The following is a 21,754-nucleotide window of genomic DNA, read 5'->3' on the forward strand; positions in this document are numbered from 1 at the left end:
CCCAGCTACTCAGGAGGCTGAGGCAGGAGAATCGCTCAAACTCAGGAGGCGGACGTTGTGGTGAGCTGAGATCAAGCCATTTGCACACCAGCCTGGGGAATAAGAGCAAAACTCCGTCACAAAAAAAAGAAGAAGAAGGGAGGCTCAGAGCTTTCTCAGTCTTCTTCCTGGGCCAGACTTTTTCGGGTCCTTCCCCTCTTGGGGTGTGGCAGCCTGGCTGTGCCTGACTCAAGCCTGCTGTAGGCCACCAGCGATCATCTGAGTCACCCTTGAGGGACCAGCCTCTCTTGATGGGACCTGAGCGGAGGTGCAGCCACGTCAGGGTGGCCCGAGGCAGCAGCACAAGCCAGGCCTGCTTGCCCAGCCCCAGGTCCCCTGGATCCCAGGAACCACTGGGCATATCCTCTCCCTGCCCCAGAGGTGGCCTCAGCAGGCTTTTTAGGGTGACAGGAGCTGACTTCACCCTCGCCAGACCTGCTTTCTTTCCTCAGGGAAGGGTGTGGTGTGAACAGAGAGTCCGGGCTTTGAGTCGGGCAGGTCTCACGCAGATGCTAGCTTTGCTGCCGGCCAGCCATGTGACCTCTGTGCACAGCTGGGTCCTGTCCGTAAAGTGGGAATACCAGTGTGGTGAGGAGGCCATGCCCTCAGGCCTGGAACGAGGGCTCGACACAGGGCCTGGCATATAGTAGGCCCAATGAGTGTCAGTTATGGTCACTGTCATTCATAATAGTGGTAGCCCCGGTAGCCTCTCAGTGCCAAGGCGGCTACTCCCAGAGGCTCAGGGAGGAGTCCATTGTAGAGGCAGGGGCACCCTGCTTAGTCCAGAAAGCTCACCCTCCACAGCAACCCTCAGTACACCTGCCTCAGTCTCCTCATCTTCAGAGTAGGTCACTGCTTGGCTGGAGGCCTAATGGAGAGCTTGGGGAGAGACTCTGTCCACGTCTCTGATCTCCAGGGAAGGAGAACCTGTGTGGCAGCCCTGCTCACGAAGCCCCTCCTCTCCCTCCTCTTGGGGAACCCATGACCCTCTCTTCCATGAAATCTAACCCCCTCACATCCCCCAGCTCTGAGAGTGACTCTTCCAGAGTTTCCAAATTTCCTGGCTTGGGGCTCTCCCTGACCTCAGACTCTTTTTCTTCCAGGAGGAGTGATGGGCAGAACCAGCGCTTCCCTCAGGCACTAGACCTGTCACGAGTGAACTTAGTTCCCTCCTATACTCCTTCACTCTACCCTAAGGTAAGTGTCCCCCTCCAAACCTACGGCCCCTGGTCTGCCCCCTACCTCCGACACATGCCCAGGGCTGGGAAAGGCCCACGAATGACTTTTGGGCAAAGGTAAAATGGGCAGATGCTGATGGGGTTTAGCTCCTAAGGGGTTGCCACTCCTGAGCCCTGGGTGAGCCTGGTGCAGTCGCAAAGGTTGAACCTGGGTCTGTAGACTGTTGTGGGGAAGGGCTTAGGGCGAATCTAAGCAAAACAGCTGGGAATAAACCAGCCCCCCAGCTATCTTCATCATCTCCACAATCAACGTCACCATCAGTCTCCTCATCTGTAAACCAGGCGCAATGAGAGGACCCACTTCACAGGGTCATTATGAAGATTACTGCAAAGTACAGACAGGGCGGCCCAGGCACAGCATCCGACACAGAGTGAGAGCCCTGTCAACGAGCCCCTATCATTATCATTAAAATCAAACGTTTGACCAGTGCCTACTTCATGCCAAGCCATGTGCTGGGTGCCAAGGGACCAGAAACCAATCTGATACAGATCCTGCTCTCAAGGAGCCACAGTCCAGTAAAGCAACAGATAACTGAACAACGTATGCAGAACATCAAATAGCAGAAATAACTGCTAATATTTATTGAGACTTACTGTGTGCCAAATGAGTACTTAATGCTTTATTTGCAGTATTTCATCTCATCCTTGAATTATGTGATAGCTACTATAATCAGTCCCATTTTGCAGATGAGAAAATTGAGGCTCAGAGAGGTTCAGTCACTTGCCCAAAGTCACTCAGGTTGGATGTGGTGGGGCCACGACCAGATGCAAACTGTCTGACCAGAGGGCCTGGTGTTAGGGCCTCTCTGATGCAAGGGGTGATAAGTTCTCACTTTTGCAGTACTTTTTGCAGTTTCTAAAGCACATCCACAGACTTCATGCCACCTGGTCCTTTTAGTAAACCTTGGGTAGTAGGCATTCTCTAGTTGAGGATGCAGGAGCTCAGAGAAGTAAAGTGGTCTTCCCAAGGTCACACAGCCAGAAAACAGCAGAGGCAAGATCCACCAGGCTCCTCTCCGAGAGCTCTGGCCTGGAATAAAGGCCAGGCACCTTGCCTAGGCTGGGAGGGCAGATGGCCAAGGAATGGTGTCCATGTGTGGGACCACCACCTCCATGGGGGTCCCACGTAGGGCTGCTGGGAGCAGCAGAAGGAGGTTCCTGAGACCGACTCCTGTTTTCTCTGTCTGGGCAACAGCCCAAGACTGGGGCATGTGGATCCGGGGCTTGGCAGGAAGGGAGAGACTCAATGGCAGCCCTCACTTAACAGCTGGGTTCATGAATGAAGCTCCCAGTCCCTCTCCCCCTGAGTATCTCAGGAGGAGCCCTGGGTTCTCACCAACGGCTGTGTGCCCTTGGGCCACAGCTTCCCCTCCCTGGGGCTCAGTCTTCCCATCAGGAGACGAGAGAGAGAGCAGGCCATCGCTGTGGGCCCTGCCTGCTAGACAGCCTGGGGTTGGCCTTCTTGGATTATTGAAAAGCTGCCTGTCCTCAGGCTTCCTGGCTTCCACCCAGTCTGGCTAGAAGCCTCCGTTTGTGCCAACACAGCTCAGAGAGTGGGCTCCGAACCTCCCCTTCCCGACAGCCCACCCCCACCTCAGAATCACGAGAGTCTGTGGATTATCCTCCTTTGACAGGAGAGGAAGCCAGGGGCTAGAGAGACTGATTCATCTGGGGTCTCCAGCAAGCCGATGCTGGGCAGAGGGAAGCCAGGCCTGTGACATCTCCATCCTCCCCTGCCCGGTGCCCCTAGCTCCGTGCACATTCATAACCTTGATGGCATCTGTCTGAAGGGCAGGTGGCCTTCCTCTGCCAGTGGGCAAATCTCTGCCCCTCTCTGGGCCTCCGTTTCCTCATCTGTAAAACAGGTGACAGTTTCTTCTCTACCCACCTTGCCAGCTTGCAATTGGGTGAAAGTACTTTGGAAAGTAGAAATTAGGAAGTTGAGCTCTTATCAGCATCATTACATTCCCAGAGCTGGACAGGGCACCCAGAAGGGACATTCTCCTCCCTTCAGGCCCCACATTTGTACAGGCATCGAGCTACCCAGGACCCTCCTTCCCTCCCCACTACAGGGGTTTCTCCACCCAGGGATTCAGAAACCTGCACACACATACGTACACAGCCTACCCACACCTACATATGGGGACATAGTTACAGACACAAAACACACAGCCACAGCCAGGGGTCTGTAAATATATTCAGAGACTTGCACATGTATACATGCATGAGACACACATGTCCAAACACAAATTCCCATACCCAGGCATTCCCATACACACACACAAAGACAGTATGCCCACGTATGTACAGCCACATCCGGTTGTGGAGTCTCACATGCACGCATACATGGCTGCACGCATATGTGCACACACCTTCCACACCACCTGGCACACAGCCATCTCTGGTGCTGTGAGCCGGTCTCGCCTCCCCCGGGGGCAGTGTGGGAATGGATGTTTCTCTGGCTGGATTTCAATGGGTGCCCGGAAGTGTTCAGGCCTGGAAGTGGCTGCATAAATCAATATTTGCTGTTGTTAATTATTAAAACCAAAGCCACACCGTATCTGGAACACACATCTCCAGAGTTCCTGCTGGCTCTCCAGGCCCAAGCCTGATTCAAGGCCAGGGCTGGGGGAAAGGGAGGGCACAGTGCTTTCCTTCCAGGAGCCCTTGGCTCTGGGGCTGGAGGGTGGTGGGCAGCTGCTGGCAGCTCTTTCAGGAAGCTGAACAGAGGTATGGCTCGAGCTGGTGGACAGCCCTGCCTCCGCAACATCCAAAGCAGCTGTGTCTCCTTGGCCACAGTTCAGGAAGCATTTGCTGTGTTCCCAACATCTGTCTGGAGGAAGTGGAAGCAAGGCCCTGTCCCTGTCCCTGCTGTACGGCTATACCAGGCCAGGGACACAGTGCAGAGTCAGCTGGAAGGGCCTACAGAGACCTTATATTTTACAGATGGGGAAACTGAGGTCCAGAGAGGAGGCAGGGACTCACTCAAGGCCACTCAGCAAGTTGTAGCTAGTATCCACATGTCCCAAAATCTACCTGGGCCCTTTCCTCCATACCGCGGGCCTGGCAGCCCCTCCCTAGGTGCTTTGGCCATCTACCCCAGGATCTGCAGCAGCTAGGGCGGGGGAAGGGACGGGGCAGGCCAGCCACTGTCAGGCATGGGAAGCAGGGTGGAGGAGAGGAGGAGGAAAAGGGAGAGACCCCAAAGAGTAGCACCAGGTCTTTCTCTGGATTCCACTTTGACTTCTTCCTGACTGTGTGGTCTCGGGCAAACTATTTCACCTCTTGCAACCGGTTTCTCATCTGTATAATGGAGATGACATTTGTACCTCTTGGGCTGTGACGAGATTACGACACATGCGAAGGACCCAGCATTAAGTAGGTGCTCAGGAAAAGCCCTCTGTCTGCAAGGTAACCCAACCCCGTCCTTGATGCCCTCAGGCGGGGTATCCAGAGCCTGGGAGGATGGAGAAGGTGAGGTGGGGGCGCGCTGGGGAGAGCCGAGCGGGCGGCCCCCGGCGGGGAGTCGGAGGCACCCAAAGCATCTAGCGCTCCGACCGGAGCGCGCAGGCGCAGCGTCCCGGGGCTGCGGACCGGGCCGCCCCCGGGGGGCGTGGCGTCAGCACCCCCGCCCCGCCCCGCGCCGCGCAGCCCGTACCTGGCGCCCCGCCCCCTCCGGGCCCGTCCGCGGGGCTAGCCCATCGCAGGCAGCGCTGCCGCCGAGAGCCGGGAGCGCGGAGTTCGGCGCTGTGGGGCACGGACCCGGGCGCGCGCGGGCCGGGAGCCGGCCGGGCCAGCTGAAGTGCCGCCTGGGCGGGGGCCGGGCCGGGCCGGGCTCGGGATGGCACAGCCGCGGCCCCCTGCGCCCTCCGGCCGTCCGCGGAGGGGCTCGCTGCCCGCGGGGGCCGGCTGGCAGGTGAGGACCCGGGCGGGGCGGCGTGGCGGAGGGACCCCGGGGCTGGGTCACCCCAACTGCTGAAGAGCCGGGCCGGCTCTGCCCCAGCCAGGGAGGGCGCACAAGGCTCCATCATGGTGGGCGTGTGAGCTTCTGGGTTGACAACGGCCACGGGGCGCACCCCTACCCTGGGGTCCCGGACCCTGGGGCTCTTGCAGTGGCCTCCCGAGTGGCACTGTAGCTCTGGGCTGCAGCCGGAGGATATGTGTGGGCGCGTGCTACCGTCGGGACCACTTTACCCTGCCCCTGCCCCGTTTGGGGGGCTCCGAATGCTCCAGGGCCACTTTGTGGTGGTGCTGGCACGTGGGGCACCCCCCATCTGGGCCCCATCTCTCAGAGCCCTCGCATGTGTCAGGGCGTCTGCTGCTCCCTGTGAGGCTGTAGCTGTGGGTGTTGCTTGTTGCTGTGTGTACACTCTGGGTGACAGGACCATGTGTCAGTGTTTATGTGACTGATTCCCAGTGCAACAAAGCTTATTAGAGTGTTCCTGGCTACGTTTGGTCACCCTGAGTGGGGTGTCTTAATGGGGGACATTAATGCACCCATCATTTCTGTGACTCTTTGGAGCCATGCCCAGCTGAGATTGTGTGGCTGACCTGGTCACAGAAGCCAAAGTTGCTGTCATACAGTGTGTTGTGTTGACGGGCATGTTTGTCTGCCTGGACTTCAGGTGTGTGTCTGTGGTTTCTGCTGTAACTGCCTGCGGAATTGTCGCTTTCAAATGCAGAGGTGTTGGGTGTGACCATAGGGGACCATGGGTCAGGGTGTCCCATGGACTCCTGTGGTGGGTTTTACAAGGTGGGTCTTGCCTCTATGGGCAGGCCTCACGGCGTGCAGGTTTACACGGGCTTGTATCTTGTGACCTTTCCCAGGGCTCTGTGTGTGTGTGCAGGTGAGGGCTGTGTGAGGTTTAGACCGTGTCCCTCATCCTTGGGGATTATCTACCCCAGCAGTTGCTGGATACCTTTTGAGTCTCATTCACTGTTGTTATGTGACCCTGCCGAGGCAGGCAGGGCTTGTAGCCGTGAGTGGGGCTGCGTCTGGGTCTGCCTGGACACACCCGCCTGCCTCTGTGGCTGTGTTGTCATGCCTCTTGTTCTCACACATGAGAGTGGTTTGTGGTGTTACTGTAGCTTTGTGTGCAGTTACTGGTGTGCAGACCCGCGCAGGTGTGGGTTTGCATTTGTGTGTGTATCTCTCCTGGTACTTGGACCTGCATGTGTGTGAGTGGGTGTGCTCCTGTGTAACTCAGAACGCCAACGTGTATATTTGTGTGTTAGTGTATAGCTCTAAGAATCACTGTGCACAGTCCCCATCGTATGTGTTTGTGTGTGTTGTTTTCTTGGTACATGAAACATGTATAGGGTGCAGTGGGACTTTAAATATTGCTGTGCAGGCTTCTGTGTGTGTGAGCAGGAGGGGAGGGAGAGAGATGGAGAGAGAGAGAGAGTGTGTGCTTCCTGGTGTACAACTCCGTAGCACATGTGTCAGCAGGAGCCGCCTGAGCTGAGCCTTGGAGGGGCAGGGGGAGGGTCACCATCCTGGAGACTCTGGGGGCTTCCCAGGCCCAGCCCGGAGCCGGGCCAGCCGGCAGGGATGCCGCCTTCCAGGAAGGCTCACAGGGAGTTGGCGCTGGAGAGGCCAGGGCTGCCAAGCGCAGCTGGCAGACACCGGATTAACTCTGCGTGTGCCCTGGCTCACCTCGGGAGAGGCTAGCTCGAGCGTGCGAGGGTTCAGCTGGTTCATGCGCAGGTGCTGGGCTGGTGGGCATCCCAGTGTCCTCTCCTCTGAAGCGCCCCCAGCTCACTCTACTTGGAGAGGAGTGGGCTGTCTGAGCAGTGGGCTGTGGCCTGGTTGACTGAGCCTTGCCCCCTTCCGGGAGAGGTGGGGAGAAGCACAGACCCCTCCTGGGGATCCAGGATGGGCTCGTCTCTGCAGCCGGGACTTGGGGCTACCTGTCCCTCCCCAAGGGTAGCAGCCTGTCAGGGAGCAGGACTGAGTGGGTGGGTGGCCCTGGCCCTGGGCCCTGGGCTCTGGGCTCACCTCACTTGGCAGTTGACCAGACTACGCGGGTCTCCCACACAGAGCCCCCTCCCACAGTGCTCCTGCCACTCCCACTTGCTGCTCAGACAGGTGCCTCGATCACTGATCAGAGCTGGTGGGACCCGGAGGGCCGGGGCGGGTGGAGGCTCCTCTGAGGCTTGGCAGGATCAGCTGACCTCGGTCTCCTCTGTCTCTGTTGCAGAACACAGATCTATTTGAGATGATTGAAAAGATGCAGGTGAGGATGGCTCTGTGGCCTGTTCTGGGGAGCCACAGAGCTGGCTGGGCTGGGGCTGGGGGGCCCTTGCTGCATCTCCAGCCCTTCACCTCTCTGAGGACAGGCCACGCCAGTAGAAGATGGTGGCTACTGATTATCCAGGATCCTCTGTCTGAAGGTCAGGGTAGAGGATGCCCAACCCTCTCCATCTAGGCTCCCAGCTCCCATCCCTGTGTGGAACTGCAACGGGGTTGGGGTCAGATCATCAACCCACCCCACAGACACACACTGCCCCTCACCCAGTGAGAGACACCACAGGCTTTGCGGTGGGGGGCCCAGGTGGAATGGAGCTGGAGGAGGGGACAGACGCTGGGGGCCTGTCAGCCAGAGACTGTGCTGGAGGAGTGGGAGGTATCACCCCTCCACCCTCCACCCCCCAGCCTCGTCTGCTTTTCACATAGGTATGCACTGGGAGGTGGGCAGGGGGTGCTGGGGTGGGAGTGCCTTGAATACTCTCTCAACTTCGATGCCTCCTGTTTCTCTTTCTGTCTCTCTCTCTCCAATGCCTCCTAGTTCTCTTTCTGTCTCATCTCTGCCTCTCCCTTCCCCTCTCTCCCTCAACACATATCTGTATAGATAACAGCCCCCACCAGCTCACACAGTGGCGTGTGCACCTCCCCTGCCCCCACCCCAGCGGCACGTGCATTCCCGCAGAGTCCTCAGCCCTCCCTGAGGCTGCCAGCCTCCAGCCCCAGTCACTACCAGGACAGCCAGCCCTTCAGAGAGGCCCTGGGCCCCCAGCCAGCTAGCACCCTGCCCTGGGAGTACCCCAATCTTCGTGGCCCACCTCCTAGGGCTTTCCCCTTGCACGCCCTGGGGAGGGGAGGCAGCGCCTGGCGGCAGGCCTGGGAGAGTGTAACAGTGCTGCCTTCTCTTCCAGGGAAGCAGGATGGATGAACAACGCTGCTCCTTCCCGCCGCCCCTCAAAGTAGGTGGGCCTGGCAGTCTGCCTCCCTCTCTAGGGGGTGGAGGGGATCTGGGAAGTGCTGCCACCACTGCCCATCAAGCAGGAAATCCATCCCCTTTCAGGAAGTAGTCTTACAGTGTGCCAGGTGCGGGGGGCCACAGCCGCGAGCGGGGTAGACCCAGCCCCTGCCCTCTAGGAGTTCTGTGATGAGGAGAACCCCTCTCTTGCTAGAGGGCTGGGGCCTCTATTCTAGCTCCTCCTTTCTGTCTTCACCGCTGCAGACTCCCCCTGCTTCTCCAGGCGTCCCCGCCCCAAACTCTCATCTCTCAAAGCCCTCATCTCTCAAAGACAGCTGCTGCCAAATATTTTCCCTGAAACCAGTGATGACCAGCAGTTGCAGGAAGACTCCAGCCCAGGCCCTAGGAGACTTATGAGCTCCTGCTCCATGAAGCTGCTGTCTGGATGGGGAGGGAGTGATAGGGAGGCAGGCCTGGGTGCCCCCCAGCCACTGGTGAGAAGACTGACCGGAGGCGGGGCACCCAGGGAGATGAGGGGGAGGCTCTTAGTTTTGACCCACTTTTCTTAGCATATGGTTCTTGGTGACTTGGGACCCCAGAGACCCTAGAAGACCAGGCCTGGTAGAGTGGGCCCAGGGCTGCAGGGTGAGGGTTAGAGGAGGGTGCATGGGCAGTAAGCCTGATGCTGTCTTCAGGGCAGAGGTCCTCACACCAGCAGTCAGTGCCACCTGGGAGCCTGTGAGAAATGTGCATTCTCAGACCCCGCCCAGACCGCTGCATCCAAAGCTCTAGGGTGGGGTGCAACAACCCATGTTAACAAGCCCTCCAGGCAGTCCAGCGGTTTCTTCTGGGGAGGCAGTGAGCCCTCCTTTCCCCAGGCAAAGAGAACCCCAGAAGATGCCAGCACTCAGCACGCTAAGCCTGCCTCAGCCCGTGCCCATCTGTAAGAGATGATGAGGCCAGGGCCCCATCCACACTCTGAGCCCTGAGGCTGGCCAAGCAGAGGCGAGCGCTGGGGGGCCTGGAGGACGGAAAGATGGAGAGACCCTTGCCCTGTTTGTGTTTTGCAGACAGAGGAGGACTACATTCCCTACCCGAGCGTGCACGAGGTACTCGGCTAGACCCCCGTGTCCACCGTTACCCAAGCCCAGGAGGCACTTACGCAGGGCTTCTGGAAACAGGTCCTCCTCCTTAGGAGCCTGACCCACGGGCCTTGCTGCAGGCCGGAGACTTAATTTCCAGGCCCAAGACCTCAGAGCCCATTTGAAACCTTAGGCCTTCTAAGCCAAATGTTCCAGCTTCCTGGGCCAAGGTCATGCTCCAGCTCTATCTGCCCCCACACCCCCTCTTGGAGACTTGGGTCTCGGCACTGTCTGGGTCTGGCTGAGGGAAAGGGCTAGAGCAGAACCCTGGGGCCCACACAGCCTATGGCCTGTCCCCTCATACCCCTTAGCCATGACAGAAGTGGCTCCAGGTCTAAGCTGGGAGGGTGTCCTGGGGTCCCCAGTGGGGTACAGTGTGGGGTGGCTCTCAGCTGAGTCCCTCCTCAGGTCTTGGGGCGAGAAGGACCCTTCCCCCTCATCCTGCTGCCCCAGTTTGGGGGCTACTGGATTGAGGGCACCAACCACGAAATCACCAGCATCCCCGAGACAGAGCCGCTGCAGTCGCCCACGACCAAGGTGAAGCTCGAGTGCAACCCCACGGCCCGCATCTACCGGAAGCACTTTCTCGGCAAGGTGGGTGGCCGGCTGGTGTAGCGGGGCTGGCTGGGGTGGGTCACAGTTCAGCCCCACTCGAGGCTAGGCCTTGGAGGGAGCAGAACCCATGGACCAGGGCTGGGTGACAGTCCTAGAGCCCTGAGTAAACATGCTGCCACCACACACACTCCCAGTCCCCAGGGAACTCGCATGGCGGAATCTCTTGTTCATTCAACAAACATTGATTGCAAAGGCAGCATTATGGCATAGTGGTTCACGGCAGAGACTCTGCCAGGGCTTGAATCCTGGCTCTGCCAGCCACTACACAGGACATCGGGCAAATCGCTTAACTTCTCTGTGCCTCATCTCCTAATCTGTGAAAATGCTGGTTGGTGGTGACGATACCCACCTCATGAGGTTGCTGTGAGGCTTCAGTGAGCTGTTATCTGTCAGGTCTTTACAGTGGCGTCTGGGACAGAGTAAGTGCTCAGTCAGGGGTGGCAAATAATGAGGACGGGCCGTGTGCCTGGCCCTGTTCTAGGCACCAGGTATACAGCAGCCAACACAATAGACCCAGCCCCTCCCTTCGGGCAACTTGGAGTTAGGGGAACAGTAACGTCATGGATTGATGCAGCCCCTGCCCCGCCACCAGCACAGAGCAGGGACCCTGTCCAGCAACCACTTGTCAGAGTATTGAGGGAGCCAAGGGGAGGTCCCGTGCCAGGAACGTGTGTGTCAGGTTTCAGGCCGGGTGCTGTCTCTTTGTCAGCGTAGAGCCAAAATGGGGAAGTGTGTCGTGGACTCTGGAGCCTCATGGCATGTGTGGGAATCTTGGCTCTTCCATTAACTGATAGTGTGACCTTGGGTAAGCTATTTAACTTTCCTCATCTGTGAAAATGGGGATAATAAAAGTACAGGCAAAGCTTCTAGAACCATGCCTGGCACATGGTAAATACTCAGTTAATGTTAGCTGTTGTCACGTCTTCATAATTACTTGGTGATATCAGGATTATTCTGTTTTTGCAGAAGAGGAAACCGAAGCTCACATAGGTAAATGATTTAGTCAAGGTCACACAATGACTAAGCCTGGGAATTGAACCAGCTTTGGCTGACCTTCCATTAAGATGCACAGGAGAGATCATGCTCCTAGCCATTGTGTGTGTGTGTGTGTGTGTGTGTGTGTGTGTGTGTGTATGTGTGTGTGTGTTGGGAAGAGGGGGTGACTACTTGGGGGTTGGGAAGCTGTGTGGCCTCAGTCTGGGCCTGGGCATTGACCTGACTCTGGGAGACACTGGTGCTAACCAGTGGAGTTAGGGGAGGATCCATCGTGACTGAGACTAAACCAGCAAGCCAGGTTCAGGAGCCTTTGCCTGGGAACAAACCCAGAACCCAGCATGGAATTCCACTTCCCAGCTGAGCCCTAGAGGTGGAGAGAGACCTGCATCCTAGGCATCTGCTGTCCAGAGGTTCCCAGCTGGGTCTGGCAGGTGGTAGGATCTGGGGATACTGTGTGTGCCAAACACATGGTTGACACTCAGAAAAGTTTGTTGAAAGAGTGACAAGTGACAGATGAAGGTAGGAACAGACAAAGGTAGTGGACCTTGAGTACAGTAGGATCTGAAGAAGTGCAGGCTGGAGGGTCAGAAGATGTGGCTGGGCGCCGTGGCTTATACCTGTAATCACAGCACTTTGGGAGGCCGAGGTGGGCAGATCACTTGAGGTCAGGAGTTCAAGACCAGCCTGGGCAACATGGCAAAACCCCATCTCTACTAAAAATACAAAAATTAGCCAGATATGTTGCTGGGTGCCTATAATCCCAGCTACTCATGAGGCTGAGGCAGGAGAATCGCTTGAACCTAGGAGGTGGAGATTGCAGTGAGCTGAGATGGTGCCACTGCACTCCAGCCTGGGTGACAGAGCAAAACTCTATCTCAAAAGAAAAGAGGTCTCATGTCCAGGATCAGATTAGCAGTACTGAGGGGAGAAGCCCCAGGGCTGGCAGAATGGCAGGGCCCCTTTCTGACTCTAGGTGGGGTAACGGGGGAAGCAGCCAGGTGCTCAGGCACTGGACCCTATCCTGGCAGAGGGGGGAGGTTGGGATGACTTTGGGCGTTGACTTTCTGGGACCCTGAGCGCGCTCTCCCACTGTGCGCCGGGGGCTCCTCTGGGCTTGGGGGTGTCCAAGGAAACTCCCCGCTCCCTGGACTTCCCTGCTGAGTGCCTTCTTATCAAGTGCCTGCCACTCCCTCTCTGCTGGACGGTGTCAAGCATTTGGGGGTTTCTGCCACTCTGTGCCCAGGCAGGGCTGGGGGACTCTTCCCCGGGTCCATTGAGAATGCCCCTGAGCTACGGATTCATGGGGCACGTCCACTGGCCCCTGCCTCTGTCTGCTCCTGGCCTCTGAGCACAGGTGTTCATGTTTGAACAGGATTTACTTCTAGGATGATTCCTGGGGTGGGTGTGGCCGGGAAGCCAGCTCCACTCCCAGAGTTTGGACTAGGGCTGGGGCTGGGGTTGGCAGGGGGAGCCCGGGGCCAGGCTGGGTGGTGTCTCCCTGAACTTCCAGCCCTGGGCTTTGGGACTTCCCCACCTGGAGGTGCCAGCCCTGGGCTCCTTTCTAGGGGTGCCATCCCTGCAGCAGCCACCCCTGATACTCCTCGGGTGTCTTCCCAACCCTGCGCCCTCTCCTCCAGGTGAGACAGGAGGGCGGAAACCTGCCTGGCCAGCCGCCCTGTGTGTTGTGAGATGTTTCGCTTCCTGTTTCTCACGGGCCCTGGCTTCAGGGGCCACAGAGTCACAGGTTGGGCAATCAGCTTTTGCTCATTGAACACCTGCTGGGTGCCCAGCCCTGAAAAGGGCCAAGGCTGAAGACAGACATGGAGGTCCGAATATGGTCCCGACTCGATGAGCACCCAGAGATCCAGTGTTACTACCCACCCTCACTGAACTGAGCCAGGCACTTTGTCCCTTTCAGTCCTGGCCGCCACCAAAGTACAGGGTTCCCTCCTACTTGGCAGACTAGGAAAGCAAGGCACAGAGAGGCCAAGTGACCTCCTCAGGCTGCCCAGCTGGTCAGTGGCAGAGGGGGGCTTTGAGTGCCAGTCTGTCTGACGTGGGATCTGCTATCAGCCGTAACACCTGCTATGGGCGAAGGACCCCCCCATCTGGGAGTGGGTTGGCTTTCTGGCCTGGTTTCAGGAAGCCCCGTGCTCAGCCTCACCCACTCCCCTGGACCCCACCTCCCACCGCAGGAGCATTTCAATTACTACTCACTGGACACTGCCCTCGGCCACCTTGTCTTCTCACTCAAGTACGATGTCATCGGGGACCAAGAGCACCTGCGGCTGCTGCTCAGGTGAGGGTGGTGGGGGAGTCCCGAGATGGCAGGAAGGGCTGAGGCCTTAGAATCTCAGAGCCCATCTCATTTGACCCACTCTCTTCATCAAGGCCCAGAGAGGGGCAGGGATTTGCCTGAGATTGCACAGCAAGTTAGTACCCGAGTCAGCCTGATACCCATCATTACCTCTGGTCCTGGCTGTGGTCCACCCCCTTCTGGCCTTACTTTATGGAGGGTGGGGTTCCCGTTTTCCTTTCCCAGGCCTTCACCATGTGACTTTCTCTTCCCAGGACCAAGTGCCGGACATACCATGATGTCATCCCCATCTCCTGCCTCACCGAGTTCCCTAATGTCGTCCAGATGGCAAAGGTGAGGCCTCCGCTCCCCTGAGCTTCCCTGGCTGGCCTCGCAGATGGGCACCTGTGGGGCTTCAACTCTGCCTCGGTGTGCCCCCTTCAGCCATAGGCCCATGCCCTGGGCTGCTGCCCTATCCTGAGGCCGTCTCTCACGTGTTCCCACCGTGTCTTGGGCTACCATGTGTTCTCCCGGGCCCCCGTCCCCTGCCTGTGTGCTTTTGGTTTTCTCTATAGCACCCTCAGATCTCAGGGGACCTCCGTTCCCTAAGCAACAGTGAACCCCGAGTCCTGCTTTAGCTTTGTCTGTTCCCAGCATGGCTCCTCCCCAAACCTTGACCAGGGAGGCCCAGGCAGCCCCGTCCTCTCCTCCCTGGCCCCATGCCTCACGCCCTTCCCTTATCTCCTCCTGCAGCTGGTGTGTGAAGACGTCAACGTGGATCGGTTCTATCCTGTGCTCTACCCCAAGGTATGACTGGATCTGGGCATAGCTGATTGAGGGTGGGAGAGTAACTGGAAGACTGAGCATTTATTAAGCACCTTCTGTGTGCCAGGTACTTTCCCCAGGTTCTCTCATTTAATCCTCACAATAACCCTGTGAAGTCCACAATTTGCAGAAGAGGAGCCACCGAAAGGGCCTGTGCCTTACCCCAGGGTGCACAGCAGATAAGGAGGGCCTGCATTTAAGCCTAGGTTTGTCTGCCTTCGAGGCTGGCCTCACTAACATCTGGAACCTCTGTGATGTTTGGAGACCCTCCTGAGAGCAATCTGTGCCGCAGTCCTCCCCTGGAATGGGTGTCTTTTCTACTGGCCTTGCCTTTTTATCCCAGAGGAGACCTGTAGAGAAAGAATAGCCCCGGCACTTCCTGCCCGGGTGCTGGGAGCTGGGCTCTAGGCACTGTGACAGTGTGGGCTTAGGGGCAGGGGCTTCTGCCTTGGACGAGCCAGGGGCACCTCCTGGAAGAGGACAGACAGGTAAACCCTTGTGTCCCTGACTGAATTCTGGAGCAGTGTGAGGTCTCTAGAGGTGGTGTGGTCCAGGACAGGTATCCTGAAGTGGCTTCAGAAATCAGGGCCCATCTCCTGCTTATGGGAGAGGAAACTGAGGCCTAAGGTGAGAAGGAGAACTTGCTCAATGCCCACAGCAGATTGGTGAGATGTGGCCTGTTCTGGAAGAATGCTGTGGGTTTACAGAGAAGCCGAGGAGTGAGTTGGGAGTTAGACTGGAGTAGGGGCGGGCTTGGCATGGCAGGACTGGGACTCACGGCAAATTCAGGAGTGATGAGCTTAAGCTTTGGGATCCAACAGACCTGGGGTCAAATCCCAAGCCTGTACCTGCTTGCAAGCCATTGACCCTAGGTGAGTCACTTAAGGTCTCTGAACCTGAGATTCAGAGGGGACAGCTGGACTGTCTCCCTCCCAGGCTTGTTCTGAGAATTACATGACGTGATGCGTGTAGAGCGCCTGGCTCAGTGCTTGGCACAGGGGAAGAGCACGTCGAATGGCAGCTTGCACATGCAGCCTCTTCACCCGGCGTCCTCTCCTGCAGGCTTCCCGGCTCATCGTCACCTTTGACGAGCATGTCATCAGCAATAACTTCAAGTTTGGCGTCATTTATCAGAAGCTCGGGCAGGTGTGCTCACCTCCTCCTCCCTGCTGCCCCTCCCCACCCGGCCCCGTATCTGGAGCCTGACACCTTTTCCAGGGCAGCACACCGGCCAAGGGACTCGGGAGCCCAGGAGGCTGCCAGAGGTCCTCCCTCCAGCCCTCTCTGGGTCCTAGTAGGGACAGAGGGCAGGGGCTTCTCAGGAACTCCAGCTCAATGACCTTGGCCCCTCATTCCCAGACCTCCGAGGAAGAACTCTTCAGCACCAACGAGGAAAGTCCCGCCTTCGTGGAGTTCCTTGAATTTCTTGGCCAGAAGGTCAAACTGCAGGACTTTAAGGGGTGAGTATTAGGGTGGGCTGAGCAGAGTATAATCTGACTGTGCTCCTGGGCAGGGAGGGAGCCCCTGTCCTGGCCCCGTGGAGGCCTGGCCGGGGCTGGAGACTGAGCCGTGGCCTGGGGGGCCCGGGGGCAGGTTCCGAGGAGGCCTGGACGTGACCCACGGGCAGACGGGGACCGAATCTGTGTACTGCAACTTCCGCAACAAGGAGATCATGTTTCACGTGTCCACCAAGCTGCCCTACACAGAAGGGGACGCCCAGCAGGTAGCCTGGGCACCCCCACCTGCCTCCCATCTTCCACCTGTCCTCCCCCTCCACCTGTCCGTTCAGCCTCCATCACGCCAGGCTCAGCGCGGGCACTGGGACAGAGATGGAAATGATCAGCGCCCCCACTTGTGGGCTCTCATTGGGTCAGGGGAGACAGGCTGCTTCAATGCTGGGAAAGCCTTGGTTTCTACAGTCAGAATGGCACCCACCTCCTAGGTGAGCATAAATGCGTGAGTGCATAGAGGGACTAGAACAGTTCATAGTATGTTGCAAGAGTTTAGCAGATCTGAGCTGGTGCTTTATGGGGAGTGGAGAGCATCATGGGGTCATGTGGGGACATGTAGTCTTGGCAGAGGTGGGAGCTTTCAAGAGAAAGTGACTTTTAGACTGTGAAGGAGCTGGGAGAAGGCAGGGAAATGTTCCAGGTGGCGAGAACAGCTTCTGCAAAGGCCTGGACTCGAGGACATGCAAGGCATGTTCCAGGAACTGAACTCAGAAGTGTGTGCCCTTGTCCTGAGCCTCCTACAGGGCTATCTGCCTTCCCAATCAGGTCCCCAGCCCAAGGGAATAAAAGGGAAATGTGAGAAAAATGGAAATAGTTATTCCTTGTTTTTAGTGTCTTTTAACTTTTACTGAGGGTCTGTGTTCATTTTAGCAACAGGAATGTATACCAAGTAGAACTTGTTTATTCAATCGGGGGCCATGTTTGGGGCATTGATATAGGAGAAGGGCTGAGAGGTAGGGTCTAGGGACCGAGAGACCTGGGCTCGAGTCCCCAAGCTCATTATAGCTCATTATAGCACCTTCCAAGTCAGTGCTCTCAGCCTTGGTTTCATCGTCTGTCACAGCACTCCAAAAAACCTGCAGGAATTGTTCTTGTAATTTCAACAGATGTCCAGGCACAAGTGGGTTTTGATTGCGTGGATGAATTGAATAGTGGTGAGGTCTGGGACATTAGTGTACCCTCATCACCTGAAGAGTGTACGTTGTTCCAAACAGGCCATTTTTCAACTAAAATCGTTTTAAGACAAGTTTATTTTGCTACATCATTTTGGGGAAAGCAAATCCTTAGATGTGCCCTCTGACTACCCCAAACCCTCCTAAACCTCTGCGGGCACCCCTCTCCCCAGTGGGCCCCTTGTGGCCAGACCGTGAAGGCCCGTGGCCTTGTGCTCAGTTGCAGCGGAAGCGGCACATCGGGAACGACATCGTGGCTGTGGTCTTCCAGGATGAGAACACTCCTTTTGTGCCCGACATGATCGCATCCAACTTCCTGCATGCCTACGTAGTGGTGCAGGCTGAGGGCGGGGGCCCTGATGGCCCCCTCTACAAGGTGGGTGCTCTTGGAGCCTCCCAGGGCATCAGCAAGGACTCTGGCTGCAGCTCTGCCCTCCCTGGGATGCCCCTCTGAGCCTCACTTTTTCCAGCTGTAACGGGGGACCATGGAAGGCTTCAGTGGTGCACTGTTCACACCATGCCCTCTGTCTTCCCCAAAGCTCACCCCCTCAGAGAGGACCGTTTCCCTCCTCTGCCTCCTGGCCTGGTATCACTGTCCTCCACCTCCCATAGCCTCCTCTGCCTTCACCATCCCGATGATTCCTGTAGCCCTCACCCCTCTCCACCACTGAAATTCAGGGCAAAAGATAGAGGGCAGAAATCCCTGGAAGAAAGATTCATCCAGCCCACAATCACTGAGCCTCCCCGACCAAGGGGCAGGCCAGGGAGGCAAAGTAGAGGTTTCTGGCTAGGGTGGGGCAGAGCAGACCCCAGACTCCACAGGAACAGACAGCTGCCCTCCCTTCCAGGTCTCTGTCACTGCAAGAGATGATGTGCCCTTCTTCGGACCCCCCCTCCCGGACCCTGCCGTGTTCAGAAAGGTGAGGGGCAGCCCCTAGTCATGGGCAAAGCAGGACAAAATGGGTGGGGGCCTGGGGGGTGCACATACATTCTGCCTTATGAGGTCCCAAAGCTGCATTGTGTGCCAGGGCAGCTGGGCTCCCCTAACTGCAACTGGGGACTGGCTTTTCTGTTCATCTTGAAAACACTTTTTTTTTTTTTTCACAAGGTCACAGAATAAACTACACAATTGTTTTATACTTTCCATGTAGTAGACTGGCCTTTCCTCATTTCTGTTCTCTTTCTGACAGTTCCAATCTCTTCTTTCTTCTAAAATGTTTGGGGAGGGGCACACTTCAAGCTTGGGCTTCAGCTCTGTACACAGCTCAGCTACCCTAGACTGAAGCAGTAGGTTGAGACCCCAACTCAGACCCTAACATCTGTGGGGTTTGCTCTCCTGAGGTCATGGGCTGCCATGAAGGGCACTGGGGCCCCTTGAAGGTACCTGGGGAGCTGAACCCAGGGAGATGCCCTTTTGGGAGTGAAGAGGGTGACCCCAGGCCCCAGGAGAGCATGGTTCAGGAGCTGCAGCCTCTGCCTCATTGGGGTTCAGACTCTTGTTTATGTGTTCATCTGAACCTCCATTTCTTGTCTCCTCCACACTGGGGGTTTCCAGGGGCCTGAGTTCCAGGAATTTTTGCTGACAAAGCTGATCAATGCTGAATATGCCTGCTACAAGGCAGAGAAGTTTGCCAAACTGGAGGTGAGGATGGGCTGTAAGAGCTGGGTCACCCTCTTCTCACCTTCCAACCTAGAACTTCAGTCCTGTCCCTGGGAAGGGAAAAGCCATGTTCAGACCCTGGCCTTAGCGGGGACACCTGGGGCTGGATGGATTGATGGATGAGTAGGAGGTTGGGGAGAGGAAGCCGGAGGGATAGTGAGGAGTGCCCAGGAGATGCTGGGATGCGGGCAGGCTGATGGGGGACACCTTGGGTCTGGGTAGGGGGCGAACCTGGGGGGTGGGAACATGAAGCCAGACCTTGAAGAGGCTATGAGGGGCCCTTCATATGAGGGTCCCTGGGGGCTGCTTGAGCTGTGGAGTGGCCTGGGGGAAGGCGGTGCAGGGGCCCTCCCCACTCCCCACTCCCCACTCATTCAGAGAAGGTGTCCCGTGCCTCAGAAGGTGGCCGGGATTTGAACTGTGGGCCGAAGGGCTGATCCCTGGGGTCCTTCCTGACGGCCCGGGCCTGGCCCACAGGAGCGGACACGCGCCGCCCTCCTGGAGACACTCTATGAGGAACTGCACATCCACAGCCAGTCCATGATGGGCTTGGGCGGCGACGAGGACAAGATGGAGAATGGCAGTGGGGGCGGCGGCTTCTTTGAGTCTTTCAAGGTGAAGGGCCCCAGGTCTAACTGGCCGGGGAACAGGGATGCAGCTAGGGCGGAATCCCAGGCTGAGGCTGATAGACTGATGGACACGGTGTGGGGGTGGAGTCTGACAGAAGGGGCGTGGCTTAGGGGGTGGAATCCCGGACTGGGAGATTTACACAGCATGAGGCGTGGCTAGAGGCGGTTGGCATTGGAGGTGGAATCTGAGAGGGGGTGTGGCTAGAGCGAAGTCCCGGACTGGGGCTGATTGACATGGTGTGGAGGTATGGCTAGAGGCCGCTCGCATAGGGGTAGAGTCTGGGAGGGCACGTGGCTGGGGGTGGAGTCAGGGGCCAGAGCTAATGGACATGGCGTGGGGGTGTGGCTAGAGGAAGCCCTAGTCTGGGAGGAGGGCCGGGCTCGAGGTGGATTTGGGCTTTACAGTGGGCTTACACTTGCAGACATAGTCTGCCTTGAGTAGAGTTTGAGGGAGCAGCGTGTAAGGTGGGGCCCTGGCTTGAGGAGGAGTAACTGTTGGAGGTGGGGCCTAGGTGGAGAATTCACCTGGGAATTCTGCTGAAGGTTGGAGGATTCTGGGAGACAGCAAGGGCTGCTGATACAAAGGCTGCCAGGTCAGCAGGCAGAGAAGAGAGGAAGAGGCTCTGTCTTGACTGAGAGAAAGAAATAGAGTTCTCAGAAGGGGTGTGTGAACCATGATCATTGGAGAGGGACCTGGCCTGTGTGACCCACCCTGCCTGTCCCTGGTTTAGCTTACTTTAAGAGCAGGGACACTTCAGATCTCAGCTCTGCTACTTACCAACTTGGGCATTCCGTGAGCATCAGTTTCTTTATCTGTTGAGTAGGGTAATGGCAACTTACCTCATACAGTTATTGTTATCTTTAAAAGAGTTAGGTTAGTACAATGTAAGTTTAAAAGCAAAATGCAAAACCTTGCCTGTCTGCCTCAGCAATTATTGTCTGAAATGAGAAGTGTGGGGAGTGGAGTAGTTCCTGGACAGGGTCTGGACTCACCCAGGCTACAGGGCCCCAGATGGTAGCCTTTTTGCCACCGTCTCCACCCACCTGCCCATCTTCCAGGTGCCCGGCCAGCTGGTCACACCTCACCCTCAACCCAGGGCAGGTCACACAGCTGGAGATATGGGCTGGAATAAGGGAATTAGTCCAGCTGCCCAGGCCTGCCCAGGAACTGAGGGGAATAGATCATCTTTGAGAAAGAGGCTTGGAGACTGGAGACAGGACAGATGGGGTCAATATGGACCTGGGGCGTCTCCTTTGAGGAGGGCTCCGATGGTCCCACATCTGGTAGGTGCTGGACGGTGGACCTAGATTAGGTTAAATAATTTTTCAGAAGCAGCAGAGTCCAGAGTTGAGAGCATGGGTCCTGGCATGCTGGGCTCGCCCCTGCCTCAGTTCCATCATGTGTGAAATGGGCATGATTGCTAGTCCCCTTCTTGCAGGGGGATCCAGTGACAGAGTGACTGTGAAGCACTGGTCCCACAGCAAACATTTGGTATAGATTGGTCTGAAAAAAACAGGGAAGGAGGGTGTGAGGGAAGAAAAGAAAGAAGACAGGAGAGCTCTAAGAGGCCTTAACAGGAATGAAACTCGGGTGTCAAGAGGGCTGTCTGTGCACTCAGTATCTTCTGCAGTCCTTACGCAGCCACATGAGGACACTCAGCACAGAGCAGCCTGTGTGTCCCAGAGACTGAGAAAAGTGAAGTTGTGTCCCCCAGGCCACCCGGCAAGTTGGTGGCAGAGCCAAGACCTGAGCTACCCTTAGGCAGGCCCCATATTTACCTGCTTCTCATGTGACGCACAGGGAAATTGAGGCCTGGCCCCACCTCCCTCTGTTGCCCTGCTGTCCACGTGCCCAGGGGAAGGGATTTCCAGGGCTCACCCAGAGTGGCATTGCCAGGGAGGGACCAGGTGCCTGGGCTCCTGGGTTTCCCCAAGGGGACGGCCCTTAGGAATCCTGTGCCTCCTCCACCACCACCCCCTTCACAGAGGGTCATCCGGAGCCGCAGCCAGTCCATGGATGCCATGGGGCTGAGCAACAAGAAGCCCAACACCGTGTCCACCAGCCACAGCGGGAGCTTCGCACCCAACAACCCCGACCTGGCCAAGGCAGCTGGAATAGTGAGTACCCTCCCTGTGCCCAGGCCCCTGTCCCTCCCTGGGGGGCCCTCAGCTCTCCTCTGCCTCCTGAGGCCTGGCCCCCCTCTCTCTGTTGCCCTGCTGCCCACGTGCCCATCCTAGGCTCTGGATTTGGTCTAGCCACTGCTTTCCTTGGGAGGGGGGTGAAGTGCCCAGGCCAGGACACTGCGGTGCTGACAGCTTGCAGCCTGCGGCCCCTTCCCAAGCTCCTTGACCCTCCCCTCCTCCTGGCCCCTCACACATTGAGGTGTGACTTTCCACAGGTCAGCCCTGGGGCAGCCTCTGTGTCTCATTCC

The 21,754-nt window shown here is 57.3% G+C and overlaps 1 protein-coding gene across 21 annotated transcripts in view; it reads left to right on the forward strand.

Moving 5' to 3' along the window:
- The window catches only part of RAP1GAP (RAP1 GTPase activating protein), a 74,027-nt gene that overhangs the window by 42,054 nt on the left and 10,219 nt on the right, over nucleotides 1-21,754 (forward strand). For 20 of the 21 annotated variants that reach the window (XR_005241066.2, XR_005241094.2, XR_005241203.2 and 17 more), the window contains 16 exons: nucleotides 1,143-1,236; nucleotides 7,478-7,513; nucleotides 8,433-8,480; nucleotides 9,547-9,585; nucleotides 10,027-10,212; nucleotides 13,425-13,528; nucleotides 13,801-13,879; nucleotides 14,279-14,332; nucleotides 15,413-15,496; nucleotides 15,710-15,810; nucleotides 15,944-16,073; nucleotides 17,254-17,409; nucleotides 17,882-17,953; nucleotides 18,589-18,675; nucleotides 19,171-19,308; nucleotides 21,309-21,440. Coding sequence is in view for 13 of the 21 variants with exons in the window: in XM_038000784.2 (XP_037856712.2) it covers nucleotides 1,143-1,236; nucleotides 7,478-7,513; nucleotides 8,433-8,480; nucleotides 9,547-9,585; nucleotides 10,027-10,212; nucleotides 13,425-13,528; nucleotides 13,801-13,879; nucleotides 14,279-14,332; nucleotides 15,413-15,496; nucleotides 15,710-15,810; nucleotides 15,944-16,073; nucleotides 17,254-17,409; nucleotides 17,882-17,953; nucleotides 18,589-18,675; nucleotides 19,171-19,308; nucleotides 21,309-21,440 (1,540 nt within the window). In the remaining 8 variants the exon portion in view is untranslated. Of the gene's footprint in view, nucleotides 1-1,142; nucleotides 1,237-4,980; nucleotides 5,194-7,477; nucleotides 7,514-8,432; nucleotides 8,481-9,546; nucleotides 9,586-10,026; nucleotides 10,213-13,424; nucleotides 13,529-13,800; nucleotides 13,880-14,278; nucleotides 14,333-15,412; nucleotides 15,497-15,709; nucleotides 15,811-15,943; nucleotides 16,074-17,253; nucleotides 17,410-17,881; nucleotides 17,954-18,588; nucleotides 18,676-19,170; nucleotides 19,309-21,308; nucleotides 21,441-21,754 lie in introns of those variants that run through there. The other variant, XR_012089759.1, reaches the window with a different exon arrangement.

This window comes from Chlorocebus sabaeus, chromosome 20, assembly GCF_047675955.1.
Source record: "Chlorocebus sabaeus isolate Y175 chromosome 20, mChlSab1.0.hap1, whole genome shotgun sequence".
Taxonomy (NCBI): Eukaryota; Metazoa; Chordata; class Mammalia; order Primates; family Cercopithecidae; genus Chlorocebus; species Chlorocebus sabaeus.